The 20,957-nt window shown below is 42.3% G+C and overlaps 1 protein-coding gene across 1 annotated transcript in view; it reads right to left on the bottom strand.

Moving 5' to 3' along the window:
• Positions 1-10,191: 10,191 nt before the first annotated feature.
• Positions 10,192-20,957, bottom strand: part of RFX7 (regulatory factor X7) — a 51,395-nt gene continuing 40,629 nt past the window's right edge. Inside the window, exons 8-9 of the mRNA XM_056345737.1 lie at positions 18,442-18,737; positions 10,192-17,498 (exon numbers count right to left, since the gene is read on the bottom strand). Of these exons, the coding sequence (XP_056201712.1) occupies positions 14,184-17,498; positions 18,442-18,737 (3,611 nt within the window). The 3' untranslated portion in view covers positions 10,192-14,183. The remainder of the gene's footprint in view (positions 17,499-18,441; positions 18,738-20,957) is intronic.

The following is a 20,957-nucleotide window of genomic DNA, read 5'->3' as shown; positions in this document are numbered from 1 at the left end:
CCACCGCCCCGCCCTCAGCCCCGCCCACAGCCCGCCGCGCGCGCCACCGCCGCGCCCCCCTCCCCCGCCCCCGGCACTGCGAGCGCGGGCCCATGCCCTCCTCCTCTCTCCGCTCCCCCCCCCCCCCCCTCGTCTCTCCTGATTGGCGCAGAAACCCGCGCCACCGCCCACCCAGGAGACGACGGCGCCTTCCGATTGGCTTCCTCTCCGCGCCCCGCCCGGAGACACGCGCCGCGCGGGCAGCCTGAGGGAGCGCGCGGGCCTCCCTCAGCCCCCTCAGGGTGTCCCGTGCCGCCCGCCCTCGGGGTGCACGGACAGCGCTGTGTCACCCCCCACCCCGGGCCCCGCTCGAGGGGCACACCTTAACTAGGCCACGGGGTGAGTGCAGTCGTTTTTGTGAAGATTTTCCCTGTGGGTTATGCCATCGGGGTCTTTTCTGCATCTCCAAGGGCTAAGTGCAAGCTGTGGCAGGCTCTGGCTTAAACCCCTCGTATCTAGGGAACCTTCTGGAATTGCAAAAATTTGGGGAAAACCGAGAGGAAAAAATAATCATTGTCAATGCGCAGAAGGCACCTTGCCCCACCAGGCTGAGGTAGTGCTGCCTTCCAGGTTACTGGGAGCAGGAAGGAAGTCCCCGCTGTGGTAAGGGGCTGGCCTGAGCTAACACCCAAGCAGGGAGAACGCCAGAGAAGAGAAAAATAGATAAACTATAAAAGCCTTGTCTGAAATCAAAGCAACAGTGTTGGAATGACACTACATTTTCTCAAAAGAAAAATCTGTCCCCTGCAAACTTACAAGCTGCAGCAACATGTCGCTAAGGGAGCATGACAACATTTCGGCTGAACACTTGAGGTCATTCCCAAATCGCTGTTCAGCAGTGCTTCCCAGCCATCACCTACACTGCAGTTGGAAGGACCGGGTTCCATGATGGTTTAATAAATGGCTTGAATTCATGCCGCCTTGAACAGCTGCCTGTGATTCACTCCGGAGTCCCTCCCTGTCCACTGGCCTTCCCAGCTGGCAGAGGACAATAGGAAAAGCTATGCTGAAAAAAGTAAAAATAAAGTAGGGTGTTTTAGTCTGAGCCTTGTAGCCATAAGCCTTTCTACAAGCCTGAGCCAAACTCTTCCAGGCACTGCACAGCCTGTGGGTGCAGAGAACGTACCTTCATCTTAGGATGAACACATGGAAAATCACGTGTGTCACTAACAACAAACAAATGTAGCAACACCTGCACTGGCAGGGAACCAGTGTCTTCGCTCATCTTTCAGCTCCTCCAACCTGGCCCCTCATGACCTGGGTGACCTATTTCTGTCATCATCTGATGAGAAACTCTACCCTTTCCAAAACAAACACAGACTCAGGGTCAGCTCTTTGGACTGTGCCCCAAGCCCCCAAGCAGATCACAGAACACCCAGGTAGCTAAACACCTCCAGGGCAGGGCTCAGTCAAGCTGTGCCCATTACCACACACACTTGTGCTCTCCTTCCAGGGCTAGCAGAGGGTTCTGAGGAAAAGCAATCAATCTCAGCAGCAACATCATCAGTTTGTGCATGTTCCAAAAAAATTCAGGGATTTACCTATTGAAAATCAGGTGAGTGAGAAACAAAGTGGCATTTGGGCAAGTGTCTTCATAGTCCTGATTGTCTATGAATATGAACAGGTAGATTTGCATCGGGAAACAATGTGTTTTATTAGACCAACTGATAAAGTTTGGGAAAAAGACCCAGGTAAACTTTTGGATAATTCAAAAGAAACAACCCGCTTCTGTTTCTGAATCAAGCCTCTGGACACCCAGTGTATCTCTCCAGTTCCATTCACTCAGCCTTGCCCAGTTTAGAGGCTTGTCCAAATTTAAGTGGGAAGGTTCCTGGGTGACAGCCAAGAAAGGAAAAACTGCCTAAGTTACACCAGGCACAATCTCCAGGTCCAGTTACTTTGTGAAGCACTTGTTTCTGGGATTGAGCCTAATGTTGGTTAGTAAATTGTTCTTACAGATTGCTAGAAAAAGCAGGTGGGTTTGTGGCTGTTGAGCACAAATACCTGTATTTGCAGTGCTGCCTCTTACGCTAGAGTGTACAAACCATGTCAGACAGAAAGCATCAGACCCCCAAAAGCTTATGGTTTGGGTTTTTTTCAAAATTGTATTGGTTAGTCTAATAAAAGATACTGGTTTATTTCTTCCTATAAACCTTCTACTACATTACTATCACTTGCCTGAACTCTGCTTGTCTGTTTTTCCACAGTCTCAGTCTCAGCTTCTGTATACACTAGAAGCAATGTGAAGAAGCACTCTCAAGCATCCTGAAGTTCTATTTAACAAAGGTTTTGTTTGTGAATGTTTTCTTAGAACATTACTCATTGGGCTTTTTTGTAAGACATCAAAACTCAAACGTTAAATTCTGAGTAATTTGTCATTTCAATAATTTTGAAATTTGAAATAATGCCCTTTTGGAATTTACAGGGCATTAGCATACTCAACTTGTTATATTACATTTCTTAAGTAGCAGCCCCAAATAGGATCTTATATTCTTTTTTTTATGTGGAAAGACTAAACTAAATGTCCAGAAAGGGAGTTACCACAGCGTCAAATTGCAAACCCCTAAGTAGATGGCCTGATATCAACAAGGCTTGTATTTCTGGGTTTGTTACCCAGAGGCATCCATATGCTAAGGCAAGGTCTATGTGCATTTTCAGTGGGATCAATAGTTATCTTCAATATTCCAGCAGGATATCTAGCAGTTCAATCAAAATAAAAGAATTTTAAATTACTCTTTTACTTAAAAAGAGGGGAAAATAAACCACAATCTGTTTAACAAACTTGCAGTTCTTATGTAAGATATTTTTTCAAAATATCAAAAAGGTATCTCCAGCATTTAATATTTTATGGTCTTACGTAATTACAAACTAATTGTGGAAGAGAGCTCTTCCTTATTCTGCAAATAATTGATTTTCAGTTGCAGAGGATAACCCACAGTTTGTTCATCTGAGTGCAATGGAACACTTTAGCTGTGTATCAAGACCATTAAAAACATATTAATATTTTATCTCATTACTCCATCCCAATAATGAGCTCTCATCTGGTAACAAAGAAGTTTGACTTCTCTTGCCATCTAAATTAACCTTCAGTTCCTTGAAAGATCAAAAAAGTACAAACTTTAAAAATATTTTCCATGTCTTAGATGATGGCATTCAGCCTGATGGACCCAATTTGTGGTCTGAATTTTATAGACATTTACAGTATTTAGTTTGCATCTTTCTTTATTGTAAATGCTTTTATAAGCTGAAGAGAATCCATACACTACACTGAAAAATCAAAGCCATATTTGTTCTTAAAGGAGGAAATAATGTAGGAAAATGAGATTTGTTTCAGAATTCCAAACGGTTATCATAATAAAATAACCTTAACTATAGGCACGGTTAAGTTACAAAAGCTAGGATATCATGTGACGTCAAAGTATGTGTTATCTTATTGAATATAGGACACACTTTTGCTACAGAGGATTTAAAATGAAATTGGATAAATTATCTTCACTGGTCTTCCTTTAAACCAAAGGAATCAAAAGTCATTTTAACTACAATTAAACAAAAAATCTGGATGCAAATGACACAAACAGATTTTTGTCCTATTGTCTTTTGTTCTACTGAGTCATACAATAGAAAATGTTATGATGAACCACTCACAACGTCATAGTGACAGGTAAATGGAAAACCACATACAAGAGGGAATGAATAGAAAACATTTACATTGCTAGTGAGTCATTGCTATGACTAAGAGAAGTAAATACCTATTGATAGCCTAGTAATCTCAATTTCTCTACTACCACGGCAATGACTCATTAATGAGACTAATACCGGAGATATAGTTCAGAGCCCAACACTCAACACTCTTCTTGGCTCTATAGTTACGTGCAAAACCATGCTAGATCCTGGCACTTAATTCTAGATTTCAAACACCATGATAATAAAATGCAAAACTGTTACAAAGATGAAAGCTTATCTTTTGTAAGCAAGACCTTCAGTATGGTAAAAGTCACCCCAGACTGACTGTTGTCTCTGCATTGCAATGCAACTAGACTGCTGTTAGCTCACGCTCAGGTTTTCACCAGCCCCTTATTGCTCCTTTTCATTCTCACTTCTCCAAAGTCACTGGTTCTGTTTTCCACAGTTTTTCTTCTTTCCCTTAAAAGCAACATATTTTCTGTTTGGACGTGTGTTGCCTTCTGCTTTGCCTGCTGCCAAGCCGCTGACTCCAGCTGTCTCAAACCCTGCAGCCCTACTTGTCCCTGTGGGATGACAGCAAGGCGTGACCATCACCAAGGGACAGACCAGATGTGAACCAGAAATTCTCCACTCAAGTAGTTCCTTTTCAGGGTAGCCTACAGGCAAAATTTAACACTGCTCTTGAAGCGTGGGTCTGTGTTCCAGAGGCACTAACATGTGCCCTGGGCCAGCTCCCTCTGTCCCATTAGTAGAGATCCCTGTCCCCTAGGAAAGCTGCTGAGACCTCTAGCTCTTACAGGGGGAGGCTACAAGGAGGCAAAGATGTAAGAAATGTTTTTCCTAATTTCTGTGACTAATGTAACAGTTTACAAGCAATTTCTTTTGTAAATCTCTGTGGCTTGATGAGCAAACCTGCACAGTAAGAAGAGCAACTGTGGTGGAGGTGGAAAGTCACACTCATTTTGTGCATATGCATTTGAATGAAGTGGTAAACACTTGTCTGAATCACCACCACTCAGATGTCATCTTTCTCTCCCTATTTTCAGCTTGAGGGGGAGGAGACCTGCCAGAACAGAAACCCGGAGGTGCTGAGCTCCAGTCAACTGCTGTCACGCTGTTTAACACAGGCATTATGGCTATTTCTGCTAACAGCTCAACCCATCACAATGTTACACAAGTAAGATCTTTCCAGGGATGATGTATTTGGGCTTTTCTTCTTTAAATACCTCAAGATTACAATTCTCCATGTGTATCTGAAGTGGTACATGATATATGCTCTTTGCTAGTGCCTTAAGCATCACTGAGGCCAGAGGAAACTACTGTTCTGACTTGGTGCGTGACTGAGCTGCGCTCATGCGCTCCCATCTTTATGCCTCTCGTTTTCACACAAGATGCTCCTTCTTGTAGTGTTTCTCCCTTACTCCGTTAGGAAAAAGAGAATAGTAAATAATTGCCGTTATAAGTTGGGTTTAATTACTTCTGAGGTTTTTTTAGTGTTCAAATACTTCTGAGTACAGATTTTCAACGTGTTGTCCTTGTTCCACTGGTTGGCTTCCACTGAACTTGAAAGTGTCACTGGGAATTAATTACCGTTAAGGCCAAACTAGACTTTATAACACCACCCAAAAAGTGTTCACACGTCTTCAAGCCTGGCTGGCATAGAAAGTAATCCCATGAGGAAGTACTCCTAAAAACCATGATGACTGAAAAGGATGTAGGGCTTTTTGCACGGTATAAAAGGATACCTGTTAGTGAGAAGACTATTACCTCTGCCAAACAAAGGGAAATCCAGATATCCTCCTGTACTATATAGCTACCTTTTGTAAATGTTATTTATAAAAAAATGCAACTTCAGATAATTCCTAAAGCAGTAAATTAATTCTGAAGTTATGTGCACTGTAATAGGTCTTCAGCAACTCCGTATTAGCACTGAGATCTCCTATTTCACTCTTGCAGCCATTTTAGGCCCCAGAATTAGTTTTGCTTCCCACAAATAATCCTTGTCAGAGTAGGTTTTAGTTATGCCATTGGCACAAGAACCTCTGAGTGGGGCCTCTTGGACACAGGCACTTCGTCTCCCCTCTCATCTATACATACATAGCAGTAGAGATTGTTCCGAATTTTCAAAGCAATTTGAAATAGAAGCAAGGAGCATTTTGTTCCAGTTCATTGCTTATACATAGCTTTTTAAACAGCACATTTCAAAACGCCTCTTCTTATTTCAGAGCAAGGAGAAACTGGGCTTGATGTCTCTGGGAACTGATTATCACAGCACTTGGAACAAGTGTCTTTTGAAGTACTGATACGGAGCAAGCAAACTGAACACTCAAGGGTATTTTCGATAGAGAAAAGAGTGAGTCCTAATTAGTTTATAACGTAATACAGGCTGTGTTTTCCCAGCCATACTAAAAAAGAAAGAAGAGTTTTTGAGAAGAGGGAGCCCAATAGCTCTCTAAAGTAAGTGTGTTGAGAAGCACATATTTGTAGTGACAGGTAGGTCAGCTACCTGAGGAAGGCTGCAAGGACCACTTCACTTGATACCTACTAGCCTCCCTCCTCCACACAGCACTCAGAAAACAGACAGACTCAGCCCCAGACCAGCCAGGTAACACCCTATTCAATTTACGCTTTACAAAAATCCATTAGCAACAAGTTAGTAACTGGACATAAGGCCATTCCTGAATAAATGGAAATGCATTTTCAGTTTCTTATGCATCTCCTTTTTCCTACCATTAAGGTACATGAAGGCTTTAAAAGGAAGTTTAGATTATTTGGTATAATTTATATACTACTTTGAAAATATTTCTACCATAAGTAGCTACTTTTATGCATAGGTAGGTTAAGAAGGAACCTTCTCACAAGCTCCCGAGACTGATTACCGTCCCTGGGCCAACTTTTTAAGTACAGTTTTAACATTTGTGTCAAAAAACCCCTGCATATACAACAGAATGTGCTCCAGATCAGTAGCATACTGCTAAGAGTATTTGAACGTTATTTAAAATGGCAGCTTGAGATTTTTATTGAAATTATCTGAATTTCATTGAAATTAACTGAAATTTTATTCTAGTGGGCATCATCTAATTAGGTAGTGTGGATAGGCAAAGTTCCATAATCCAAAGTTATCATAATCCATATAAAAGCAGTTTATTCAAAAGGAAGATGACAACAGAGGAAAAATGAGCCACACGATGAAAATGGACCTTTTTAATGACTTCAGAGCTGAGGCATTACCAGATATAGAAAACGGGTAGGCAGGCCCAGGAAGAACAGACTCAGGAGGAGCCACAACAAGCCCTTGGAGAACAGATATGCAAATGTTTCAAGGCAACACATCTCCAGTGTTTACATCACTAGCAGGCTATCTCCTACATATTCAAAGCACATAGCAGAAATGTTATGACCTATCAGGAACGGTAATCACTTGGTTATATATTCTGCATTACATTGAGGTGGTCTTTTGAGTATTTAAGCAATCTGTAGAATGAAACTGCCATCTTTTTAGCACTGTATGTTTTCTAGACAAATTTCTCCATGTCCTCAGTTCACTTTTGATGTAATTGATCTGGCCTTGCTTAGTTTATATTTTACCCTTTTTTGTTGTTTTTTTTTTTTAACAAAACGAGCAGGAAAAGCAAGAGAGACTGAAAGATTTGCCATTTCATTAGGCAATGTTTATTATGCACTAGGAGGTGCTGGTTTGTTATAGCAGTAACGAAGTTGCTCATATTCTGTGGAGTATTGCTTAAAATGCCATTTGCTAAAGCTAGCACTATAAAGAGAGGGTAGCACAGATGGTCCTGCATCCCTTCAGATCCCTGAGCTATGCAGCACTGAACAGGTCTCCAATTCACATGCAGATCTTGCCTCTGGAAGGGTCACCCCATTTTGGTCATTTGAGCTATTATAGGATTTTCTTGAAACAAAACAACTCTGTTCATCATTTCTACCATCAAGCAGAAAGGATGTTCACAGGAGAACTTCTTGCTGCACTTTCAGATAAAGGCAAGGACACGCAGGTGGCATAGCTGCTGGCACCAAGCGGCAGCTGTCAGCAGGCTCCTGTTACCGTTACCTGGCCAAGTTTACCCTGCAGCCAGTGGGTAAGCGCAGCACCACACAGGGACAGCACAGTGCTGCACAGGCCTGGGCATATTCAGGTTAACCGTTATGCGGGTCTCCAGCTCCACGTTGTCTAACAGTCTTCTGGTCTGGATAATTACAGGTAACTATTAGAAATGCTACGCAGATTAAAAGTTTTGCATGAATCACTAACTTTGCACTCCCTTATAAGCATTATTCAGAAATATCTCAAGCGTACAGTCAGGTCACCACTAGTACTTGACTTTGGAATTGCTTTCCAGCATTATTCTACAATTTGTAAACCTTACTATACATCTTTTATTTCCTCTCCTTACTCAAGCTTAACTTGTGCTATTTGTAAGAGGGGAAGGAGAACAGCAAGATCCAAGCATTGGTTCTCTCTGGCTTAAGCATCAGAGGCAGCCTAGGTAATGAAAAATTTGCTGTCAAATGAATTTGATGATCATCAAATGTGATGCTTAATACCTGAGTGAGAGCAGTCATGCTACACAGATCCAATTAGGTTTACTCAGCTCTGATGCACATGCTGAAAAAATGAGATTGTAAGGGAGTTCTGGAGATCACCTTATCGACACAGTCCCAACCCCGACCCCCCAGTTCTAATGCACTGGGTTCAGATTGAGCTTCTAGATCTTACGTCTAGGAAAGCAGTTTTTGCAGAAGCAATTTATTCTGTGACCACCTAGTAATGCAGGGCTTTTTTTCTCTGGAGAAGATCATGTTATCAATTGCCAGAGACCCTATATAGACTACATGAACCACTGGCTAATTGAACGCACCAGTCCTTATGACTCTTGAAGGGGAATTCTGTTTACCCGAATATCAGCTGCACTCACACGTGCAGATTTGTATTTCTGGAGATGTAAAAATATTTCTAAGTAGCTGTTTGGAACTTACTCTGGACGTCTTCATTAAACATGTGAACATCTAGTCTGAAACCAAAAGAGCTCATGATGTCAACTTTTTGAGGTAGGTATTTTGCTCACGCATTTAGTTCTGACATTTCCACCTTCTTAGATCTTTCCTGTTAGGCCATTTCCATTCAGTCATACATTTGTTCGCTCTTATGACCGTTTTTATTAACCATTAAGGCCAATTCTTTCCAGTCTACAGCTGAGAAATTCCGATTAAAACCCATTATTACTTCAGATGACCTATCAATTTCTAAAACAGACTTTTGTGTCTCCTACATTATAGTCCATCTCAATCCTTGGGAATTTTTAATTTGCATTTCTTATGACGCTGAAATACAGAGAAAGCATGTCCATGAATTGTTCATTGAGAACTCTTTTTAGAGCACGTTAATATAGAATCCTGCGAGATCTATTAACAGAATTCCCTCCAATGTCATGTTAAAGTCTTTCTGATGCACTTTCATTCATGTTGTCTCATTTATGTCTCCCTGACGATTGTTTTTCTTGGTTGACAAACCTAAGTGATTTTGTGCTACCATCAAATCTTGCCACCTGCCAGCTCATCTCAGCACTTCTGTAGTCTGGGATGGAGGCTGTTAACCAGTGTTATCTTTTTGGCATGAAAACTTGAGTATTTATCCCTGCCTCCATTTTCTTGTAGTCAGTTTCTGCTCTGTGGCAATACCTTCATTTTGTTCACACAGACTATGCTGGGAACACCACTGGGTTTACACACAATTTTACAACCCAAATAAAGGACTCCATAGATCAAACCAGCATATTTTCCCCTTTATGGCAGCAAGTCAAACTGCACCATAACACCATCTTGTAAGAATGCTTTTACTAGTATCAAAAAGGAAAACCAACCAAGCACACACACCCCCTGTGGATGGCTATACCAGCAACAGCATGTTGCATGCCATAACAGCAAGACCCACCACTTGAAAGTGACAGGAAAACTAACACTCTGACCAGCACCCACACCAGGATGTCTGCAGCATGGAAGAGCCACATGCGATGACAACTCTAACCAGCACAACTATCACCACCACGTGCTGAAGTACAGCCTCAGCCAAAATGTTATCTGAATAGTTGATGGAAAATTTGAACTGTCAGGTTCAACTGTAAGCTGCAGCTGTTTTTCTCCCCCAAATGTAACTGTATCACCACACAAGTGCTTTCCACTTAAAAGGGATACCTACAGAAATGGAATATAAAGTGAATGGTCAGAAGCCCATTACCACCAACTTCTCTCAAGAGATTAGTCTGAGAGCACAGACTGACCCCTTGGCCAGGCATCCCAGCTAGGAAGACTCACCTGCATCCTCAGCTTTAAGTGTGTGACTGCTGCAAGTCGGTACAACTGGGCAGCTGTGATATGTCAAACTAGAGAGCTCTGTACTTTAGGTCAACCTTAACATGCATTTTCCATACAAAGAAAAAACTCTAAAAGTCATTTTAATATAAAATGTTTTTATTGTTTTTGAAAACATTTAAAAAACAATTTTTGAGCACTTTCAATAAAAAAAATAACTGAAATGCTACTGCAATATTCAACTACTGTAGTTTCAGCAGTACAACAGACAACAAAACACTGGGGAAAAGGGGAGAAACTGGATTTCCTGCACTAAATGAAAACGTGGAACAGGGATTTTTCTTTCTTTACGGTGCAGTAAATAAAGCACAGTATAGTACAAGACTATTATATGAACCTCAGATGCACTGCACAAGAAACGCTTTCCTTCTTTTCAGTTCAGAAGTCAGTGCTTATTGCAATTATTTGCAAATTATTTACTTCATGAATTCTTATCATGATAAAATGATGCAAAAATGTTTTTTCAACACCAGAACAATAAAAAATAATCCAAGAAAGGAACATATTCAACAATAACTAAGCTGAATTAGTCAACATAAAAAAAGTAAATAACTTGTGAATAACTATGCTCACCTGGTTAACACTGAACCAGTTTCAATACAGCAAAAGAATAAAAAAAATAAGTGGTTACAGGAATATATCTAGTACTGTACAAGATTAAGTCATTAACACTCATGCACGTTTTGTGATCATGTATTAACATGGTGAAGCAAACTAAACTTAATTTTTCCTGCTGTAATATTCTCATGTAAGAGAATAAGAAATAGAAATATCTCATTGAGATCAATGCACATTGCTACATAAGACAATTTCACCTGTCACTTTTAATGACATTTTGCCTTTATAATAATGAAACACATTAAAAAGGTTTTTTTATTTGCTTTTTTTAATTATTTTTTTTAAATCTGTGGGCCGTATTTGTTGCATTTATCCTAAGGAATGTGCCTGCCACAGGTTCAACAGAATTTTAGTGCAATATATGAACCCAGAAAGTTTGCTGGACTAACCAACCAACCCAATTTAAAGTGTTGGCAATACTGTACACAGGGTACAAATTCACTAGTTCGTATAGTTTAGCAAAAACTGCTATCAAAATAATTTATTTCTCATGTTAGTAGGAAGCCAATAATGTAAACAAGGGGTCAGAATTGTCTCAAATTCTTTGTTTTGGAGTATCTGACACAGACAGGCTTCCATTTGTTAGAATCACAGAATTTTCCTTTGGGTATTGCATACTTTGGTGTGCAGTAGTGCTCTGTCTCAATGTATTGTAAAGAACTAACTCGCACTAAGTACAGGGACCTAACATTATTAACTCTAACACCAATACAAACACACCTCTAAAATAATACATACCAATGTACAAAGCTGTGCCTGTGCCTTGGATTTTACTTGAAACCGATCCTTATTGAATTTAACGCTCCTTAAATGTACATTTGCTTTAAAACCACTGATTATACAATATTTCCCCTAATTAAGCCATGTTAGGCCCAATGTAATGCCTGTATTTAAAAATAATTTTCAACACCTTTGGTGATGGCTGCATAATTTAGAATACATCAGCTTTAACTCTACTCTTGCTTTTCTGAGAAATGTTCTTAAAAAACTAGTAGAGTCAGGCAAAAGCTTATTTCCCCCAAGCCCACCTCAGCCTCATCATTAACAACCTGGAGGCGAGGCCAGCACATCATGCGAGCGCATGGACTGCTGCAGCGTGCATGCGGCTTCTCCCTGCAGCACCAGTGCTTGTGTCCTTCCCCATCACTCCATCAGAAGCTAAGTATCACCTATTCACAGTAGTGCTGGCACTTCACACAGGGTCAGAGGAGGGAACCAAAAAAAAAAACCAACAAAACCCACACACAGAATGGTGCTGAGTGTCTCTCAGACCCAGTGAAGTCAACAAAAGGATGTTCAGCACATCTCTGGCAAAAGGCCACAGGCAGGTACAGAACTCAAGCCCTGTCTTCAGCAACTTTAGTCTACAAAAAAAATGGTTCAAGCCTTACCGACAGACACCTGGCAAGATAACAAGCAGAAGGCTACCGTGCACTTTTTAGTCTCCTCCCAATTTTAACAAAACTTAAAAGGGTCACTTGGTCTTAAATAAAGCAAACCACACTATTGCACATCCATGTGCTTCAAGGAGGGATCTGAACTCTCCAATTTGGTTCCTGACACAGCGGCAAAACTTCTGATGCAAGCACAGTGAAATCAGGCCCCCCTAAGGTGCTATAGCTTGGCACAACTGTTTATCCCCGCAGAGGAGGCCACAAACTGGTGATGAACTGGGGCAAGAGGAAAAGAAGTCGTGGTACATCAGCACCTCGAGTGCCAATGCAGCAGCATAAGTTGAATCAGCACTGCCCAAGAAATTGACCAGTACTGGGATCTCAATTCATCAGCAAAAACGGAAGAAACAGAGGACCATCAAGACACTTAAACAAAAAAACCCACTAATCACTCAAAAAATCTGAGTATTTTCTCCTTAAGTAAATCTAGGGGGGGGGTTATCGGGCCTGTGCCTCCCCCTTCATAAATTCCTGACCCCACAAAGAAGTAATGCAAGAAAGGAAAATGTTTTCTGCTCTGTTTTCCATTTTGTGAGTGTCAGTTCACAGGCGAAATAATCAAACCTTTCCAGCATCAGGGTCACAGCTGGTTAGTACTTCTGTCTTTTGACCATTAGAGGAATCCATGCCATGCTGATAAAACAAAAGGTCTTTTTTTGGTTCAAGCCAACTAGTGAGGCAGAAATCTCATTTTCCAGAGGGGCAGCTAAGAACTTCTAAAAAAAAATATAAAATAATCAGATTCATCAGTCCTGTCAAATCACTTATGAAAATGGAATTAATGCTTCTAAAACAGTAAGTACTTTTAAAAGAAGTTTTACCAAAAGAAAGATCACATCTTACTGTGTATCTGTAAAGTGCCTGGCAGTATTATGGCTCTATATGAAATATTTTTAGATCAACCACATTTTCTAATATTGTAATCATCTTTTGTTTGAGAGAGCGCAAGCAAGAAAGACAGCAAGGCTCAACCTACTGAAATACAGAGAAAAGAACATCTTCCTACACCCTCCATGTGGTTAGGAAAGAGCAAACTTAAAAAATGAATCTTTAAAAATAGTTTTTAATGAGCTCCAGTAGCCCTTTTATTTAAAAAAAAAAAAAGAGGGAAAATATATGTTCCTTCTCTAGCATTGATAAATAATTAAACAGTACCTATCACTTTAAAATAGGGTGTTATGCCTACATTAAATCTCAGTGCTCACAATCTTTTCGCATGAATTTTACCTAATATAAAAACATTTAAGTGAGAACTAAAATATCAAGTATGTCATGAATATTAATGGATAAAATAACTACATAGATTTATTTCTCTTAAATAAAAAATTTAGTGCATCTTTCTTATTCCTTGATCATTCCTGTTAGGTTTTTCCTATCTCTGCATTTTACTAGAGATGCCGATGGCACCCGTGCTACAGAGATTTCCCACAGTTCACCACTGCGCAGTGCTCAAGGCAGCTAGCTACACAATGATCGGGCACCTGCGTGTCACCGGGTTCACCTCTCCCCACTCCCCAGCACCTACCTGTCTGCAGGCACCCTGTATTTCAGACCTGAACAACAGAGGCCCATGAAGGATCACCTACTAAGAAGTAACAAGCAATACAAAGTACGGAAAGCCTACTAATGAGCCTGACTTAACACCCTCCCAAAGCCTCAGCCATAGCTGTCTGGCTGGCTATTATATAAACCACAGCATTGCTGGCTGGCTATTAACCACTTCTTTATTTGCTACAGTAAGAAATGTTGAATGGGAAACGCTATAAAATTCAAATTTTAATACTGGCTCTTTGATAGCCCATCACCTTCAGAGATTTGTTTAAAATTGGTAAGACTGCTTTTTCCCTGCTGAAGAATGAGCAACAGGTACAGCAAACTTTTTTAAAAATGCCACAATACATAGCAAGTGTTTCTGCTGCGGGAGGCACTTCCATTAAGACAAATACAATACGTCTGTCTTTTAGATACAGTGTGCTACATACATATTATAAAACAAGATTAACCCAACATTTCAACAGCAGGATGATCCTTACTCTCCATCCACTCAAAACCTGACGTAGTCATTGAGTTAATGGATTCATTGCAGATTTGTTGAAACAAGGGGTCATTTTTTAATTCCTCCAGTGTAGCATCATCGTCTTGTCCCTGCTGACGACCTGGATCAAACAGTAGATTTGTATCTAAAGTGTTCAGATCATTAATGCTGCCTGAGAGCTCGGAAGACAACCTGATGTCGCTGGAAAAGACAGATGCAACGTTATTAAGATCTGATGCCACCTGATTCACCAGCTGCTGGTTTGTTGGCAGACTGTCCTCCCCTAAAAGGTCTTTTACAGTGCTGCTAAAATCTAACTGCTGCTCTCCGATGACTGACTGTGCTTGGTTATCTCCAGAAGAAAAACTGATCTGATCGGTGCTGCTGTTTTTTGTGAGGTAATTTGGTGTTTGGAATTCATAAACTGAAGTGCTGGAATTGATCATATTTTGCGGGTTGGCACTAGGAAAAGCCGCGGATGTCTCTAAAATCTGAGTGAGGTTCATCCTGGCTGTGTAATTTGAGGGCATGTTGTTCATTCCCAAACCTCTCACTGCATCATCACTATCAGAATCAAGTTTGTTTAACAACACATTAGTTATTTTTTTAGTGTTTGTTTGTTTCTGAAGAGATGGGAAGGCCGTCTGCATCATCACAGTCAATGGGACTGACTGGCTTCTTTGCGCTATGTTATTGGCACTGGTGTCTGCATGGATATTAGCAAATACATTGTGAACTTCAGGAGTCACCGGACTTCCAAAAGGTGTCAGGTTGGAGCGTGGTATATTTGAAACTGGGTAAACAGTGCTTCCACTGAGATTGCGCTGGCGATGGACAGCAGGGCTCACACTCCGGCATCTCAGACTGTTGTTGAGAGAGGAACCGGTTCCTTTGTTGTCCAGAGGAGCAGGAACAGCAAAGCCCTCTTGCTTGGTGGTGCTACTGACAGAGGCTGCCTGGTGCTGCACGGGTGACACAGGAGTCACGCGACCAAAGTGAGTATCGTGGTGGCGCGACTGGGACTGGTATGACTGGCCAGGAACGGCAAAAGCGTGAGGTTTCCTGAAGCGGTCTTCCACCAGCTCCTGATAGCTCGTAAGGATGCCGTGATTTGCAACCGAGGAATTACTAACACCACTGTAGCCGTTATTCATCCACTCAAGCTTGGTTTTGTCGGGATGGGTAGCCATAGGCCGCTGCATTGGCTTCACGGGGCTACTCGATATAATGCTGGCATCGTGGTAAGCCATACTGGAGCTGATGGGAGTAAATGCAAATGGGTTTCGGCATTCCACAGGACTCGGAGGGACACTGCTGCTGCAGTTTGAATGTGGTGTGCCGATGGGCGTATGCCGGCTGCTTCCTAGAGCACTGTCTACAGGAGTTGTCTGAGCCAGCCTTGAACAGGGGCTCTCTCGAGACATGTTCTGAGATCCAGCGATCATTTCAGAGGTGGGTGTTGGAGTCGGGGTGGGGGTGGGAGTCGGGGTGGGGGTGGGAGTGGGAGTGTGAATTGGAGTGCTGTTGTTATGGATCGAATGGTAAAAGTGCACGCTGCTTGGATGAGATGACACAGGAGCTCCTTGAGCTGCCGTCTGACTCTGAAGTGCCATTCCTAGAGAACCACCATAAGGATGGGAATTATTCATGGACATTTGCTCCTCCATGAGCACCAGCTCCTCCACAATGCTGTCCTGGGTAAGGTCATCATCAAAGGAAAAGAAGTTTTCGTTCGACTGAGGGACTGTGTGTTCAAACTCTTTCAGTTCAGACTGCAGAGGTAACTGATTTGAAGACTGTGCTTGTATTTGACCCAAGGAGGACTCCTGGATCTGGCTCTGTAACTGCTGGGCGTATGCATCCTGCTGTATACCTTCACAGTGCACTGGCTCCCAGGCCGATTCCTGCAAGTCACCAGAGCCAGAGTGCCCTGCAATAGTCATAACACTGATATCTTGCTGCTGTTCACAATTCACAGATGCGAAGTCAGAGGTTTTGGTGATATGGTGCCATGTATTTGGGTTAAAGCTGCCATCGGATGTTGAATCGTTTTCTATGATAAACAAGTTTCCTTCCAATTTTACTTTTATATCTGGAGATGATGCTGATGCAAGCTGTTGTCCTAAAGTAGAATCACTGGTATTTAAAGAGGTGCTCAAAGAAAGGTCTGTTGTTAAGTTTGCTGCAGCTGTAGAGGGTACAGGTACCTTCACAGGTACTGTGCTGGGAACTTGAGCAAGTGTTGCCGTATTGTCACTGTTAGTTAACGATCCAACCTTCGGAGACTTCTTAACACCGTTTGCTTTTTGACCCTCTGTGGCATTACCAGCTGAAAGCTGCTCCACCAGAGATTTCTTTACAGGTGGTACCTGGGAATCCTGAAGCATAGAAGGTTGTCGCTTTCTTGGACTTTTAGTGCATGTTTTGTCTTTAATTGTAGACTCACCAGTAGGAGGTGAACCAATGCTGGTGCTGGACAAGTTCTGACTGGCAACTGAGAGCTTTAGAGTGTTTTGATTATTGCCTGCTGAAGAAACTGGTGTGATCTCATTAGATTGTGTTTTATATTTGGTCCCTGCTTCTTCAGCTCCCTGATCACAGCCCTTACCTGGTTTTGCCTCCAGAACATCATCAGCTGAAACCTTCAAGGTTGCAACCTCAAAATTAATTAGTTGAGCAGGAGGCAGGTCAGGGGTTGCCTTTATGGATTTCGACACATCAGAGCTCTCTTGGCCCTGTACTGAGTTCTCATCCAGCAGTGCTTCTGGTTCCATTTTGATCTTGACTGCAGGCGTAGCTACAACAGTGCTAGGCTTGGATCCCGGAGACTGAAGTGAAACAACAGATCCATTTTTGATCTGTGGACCAGTCCTCCCTTCTTCCACTGCTCCTGCACTACTGCTAACTGAAGGCGTCTGTTTGACGGGCACATTACTGCTGCTTGGGGCAAGGGATATTGCTGTCATTTTCACCACATTTAAGGAATTCACATGTGGAGCTGGCACAACAGTCTTGATAGGGCTACTGGTAAACAGCACCGTCGTGGGAGAGCGGATGGTGAGAGCACTGGTGTTTGCTGGCTTCGGTAAGATCTGCGGGTAGCGATGTCGGGCAGAGCGGTCACCAACTGGGCTGGCAGGAACGTTCTGGGGAGTCTTTGGTGGCTGCTTGACTGATTGCATGTGCTGAGTGACCACCTGAACATTGAGCGGCAGGACCTTGCTATCAGATGATCCCATAGGACTTGGAGACGTCACCAACTGCCTGGTCCTTGGCACCTGTAGAGAGAGTGAGAAACAAAAGGTGTGGCAATGAAGGAAGAAAGTCGCTAAAGCCCACAGCCCACCTCATTCCCAAACATGTCAAAGGTGAAGGACACCACAGCTGAATACACCAAATCTAGTGAATGTCAGTTTGAAAAAAAGCAAGCTCTTCAACTACACACAAGAAAATTTATATTTGTCTGCCTAAGGATTGGTACGCAGGTATGTGGCCTCAGTTTTTAAGGCATGAGGCACCGGTCTACACACTAGTCTGCTCTTCTGCTGATGGAAAGGGTCATTCTCATACAATCCTTCACCACACAGAACAAAAAGACAGACATACAAAGATTAAAGAGGAGAGCATGTGTTCAAACAGTCCTCATTGTTACGGTTTCAAAAGCCAGTGAAATACAAACCCACTATCAGGCAGAAAAATCGGCTTACCTATTGAAATTAACAACACAGCTAACATCTTAAAAACAAATAACCTCCCCCGCCTCCCCCAGCCCAGTTCTGTATGGCTGAAAGACAAAGATGTTCCATACTACTGACACTCACGCAAAAATAAAATTGTTGCTGTCACTAAATGCGTTGGGCCAATGAAAGGCAATTTAGATTCCACGTCAGGGGCTCAGTGACCCACATGACTGGTGGCAGCTCTCTCGTCTGGTTAAACTTCATCTCAAGGGCAATTATTCCCATGTATAACCTTAATTGCTGCTAGCTGAAATCTACTGTCAACAACTTCAAAGACCTACTTGGCCTATGCTATGTGATCAGAAATCTGCTGCCTCTGTATCGATCTTGAAACTCGTGTGGTAAAACAGTCACTGGAACAGAAAAGCATCGAGGGACCCAAGCCTTTGAGCGGAACCAGTTTCTCTATCCCACTGACACCACTGCAATGTACAACCCTTTTGTAAGGTGGTTTCTCTAGAGAACTGCTGGAGAGCATTACCGGTATTGGGCTGGGGACAGCTGCCACAACAATGCCAATAGGCGGAGGAGACAGAATTGCAGGACTTCCATTAGATATACTGGTCACACCATTGGTTGCAGAGCCTTCCGTCTTCTTTGCTGGAGACTCTCCTGGCAAAGGAGACTGCAGTTTCTGTTCTTGCTGCTTCTTCTGGATCTTACGCTGCAGCTGCTGCTTGGCATCAACAGGAGATGGCAGAGTTTTCACTTGCGGTTGAAAGGAATTACTTTCAGCAGTAGGTATAAAAGCTGAGGGCTGGGGGATCCCTTTTATTCCTGAATACAAAAGAAGAATGAATTGTAACCACACATACCTGGTCTGCTGTAGTGCCACTCTGTATCTAACCGCACAGAACACAGGGCAGGCATCTCAACAACCAGCCTGGGAATACCTCCTCCACAAGGTGCTTCCCATCCAAATTGCTCCAACCCATTCATGCTCAAACCTATGCAGTGTTTCCGTTTATTTCCACATTTGTGGCAAAACCTCTCTCTGTTAGACGAGTTGGGCATTAGCTGCTAAAACCACTACGAACTGGCATCTTGTTTCTAGTAATCCCAAACGGCCACTTTTGTGTCAGCAACATCGAAAAAACGATGCATTTCCTTTAACTGACAGCAGAGGGCAGCATATATGCTTTAGAGGAGGCTTTACAATTGTTTTTGTTTTGTTATCAGTGTCTAAGGCAGCTTCACAAATGAAAAATCTTTCCAGAAAGCTGTGGGTCTGTGTCACAGAGGAGCAGCTCTGAGCAGATGATATTATGCCAAGGCATTAAACACAATGCATCTAATATCAGAATGGATCACAAGCTGTGTGTGATCAGGGATAATGGTGAAAGCAGGGCAAGAAAAGTGTCCAGGGGAAAAAAAAGAAAAAAAGAAAAAAGGAAGGAAAAGGGGTGGTGGTGGTGGAAATGGAAATTAGAACGGGAGAACATTTTTTGTAGAGACAATGCCTTTGCTGATCCCAGGCAAGCAAGTGGTGCTTCCAGGGAGAACAACAGGGAATTAGTCTCATCTGTGCAGCTGGTACCTATTTCCCTTACAAAATCGCATCACATTTATAATCTTTTGTTTATTAACAGTCAAAGAGGATTAGCATGCTCTCTCAGTGCCCAATGAACCCTGTTGAACTGCCCCTCTAAAAATGCTTTAACACTGTTTCATTTACACATCGAAGGCTTCATCATTTTTAAAGTAACTCTTAATTGTAAATTAATTGACAACACTTTAGGGCAAGTATTTCAGTTTAGATACCCATTACATGCTTAGGAACTGTGGTCTGGGAGCCTACCCTCTCAGCAGTCGTCTGCATGTACCACAATAGCTTGAACACTACCGCATCTCTGCTTTCACAATTCCTTCTTTACAGAGCAGTGAAATGCCCAAATGTATTGCAATTACTGCAAAACAATTAATCTAGATGAGCTGAATACTGAAGGCAAGTAACATTTATAAGAAAAAAACCCCAATTTTTTCTTTGGAGGGTAAAGGTTTGCTTTTTCCTCAGTTAATGCACAGAGACACTGTAGTTCCTTGTGATATAGAGGAACGGGAATATTTTATTTGTCATTCTAGAAAAAAAAAACCTCTCCCAAAATGACTACTCAAGCCACAGAGGCGTGCACTTGAAATTAACCGCCCTTTTCCATGAAGGAAACCATCTTCTCTTGAAGGAAGTAAGGGGGAGAAGGTTCATCAGTTGAAGAGCTGTGCATACACCTAGTGTTCCTTCTAGCAGCACAGCAAGCAGAACCAGTGAAGCCAAGCAACGATGTGTAAACGAGGAGCACACAGACTGCAAAACCTGCCACTGCCACCTGTCAGTTCCAGGTTGCAATAAAAGGAAGAGCTGGAAGGAGAAAGAACATGATCTAAATGGGATCACCCCAACCTACAGCCCTGACCACCAGTTTCCATTTGAAATCACCTGCGTCAAGTCAAGAGATCTGCCTTGATCTAAACACATTTTGCTTGACAGGCCTGGGCAGAACTCCCCAGAGGGAAGTCTGGGGAGCACGTTGTGCACCTGCACTTCTCATCCTTCGTTTTTTGTAATTTACTCCATCCACAGCCATAGAAAACCCACTTTAAATGATTAAGTGACTGATTTTGAGCATGAAGAGGGAAACAGAACACAAAAATGTACAACCAACCTAGAGACCAAACAGAACAGGAATTCAGTCTGATGTAGCAGAATACAAAATAACCCTTCCTCTTTACCTCAGTCTTTAATGAAGATTTGAAATCCAGTGCAGGAATCTCAGTCACACAACTGCCCCTGGAGAATGCCCCTCAAGCCCTTATTTCTAATGGGATCAACAGCAGCAGCAGTTGACATACTTGTACTACCTGACACTGATCAAACACCTCAGGAGAATCTGCACCTGACACCAGAAATGCCACAAGAAAATCTGCTCTTGAAAGAAAATGAAGACAGACAATTGTTTCTAAATTAGGGCAAGTTATCAGACAGAAACACAGCTACACCAG

Source organism: Falco biarmicus, chromosome 7, assembly GCF_023638135.1.
Source record: "Falco biarmicus isolate bFalBia1 chromosome 7, bFalBia1.pri, whole genome shotgun sequence".
Lineage (NCBI taxonomy): Eukaryota > Metazoa > Chordata > Aves > Falconiformes > Falconidae > Falco > Falco biarmicus.
Note: the sequence above shows the minus strand (reverse complement) of the source record. Positions and strands in the feature narration are given on the sequence as shown.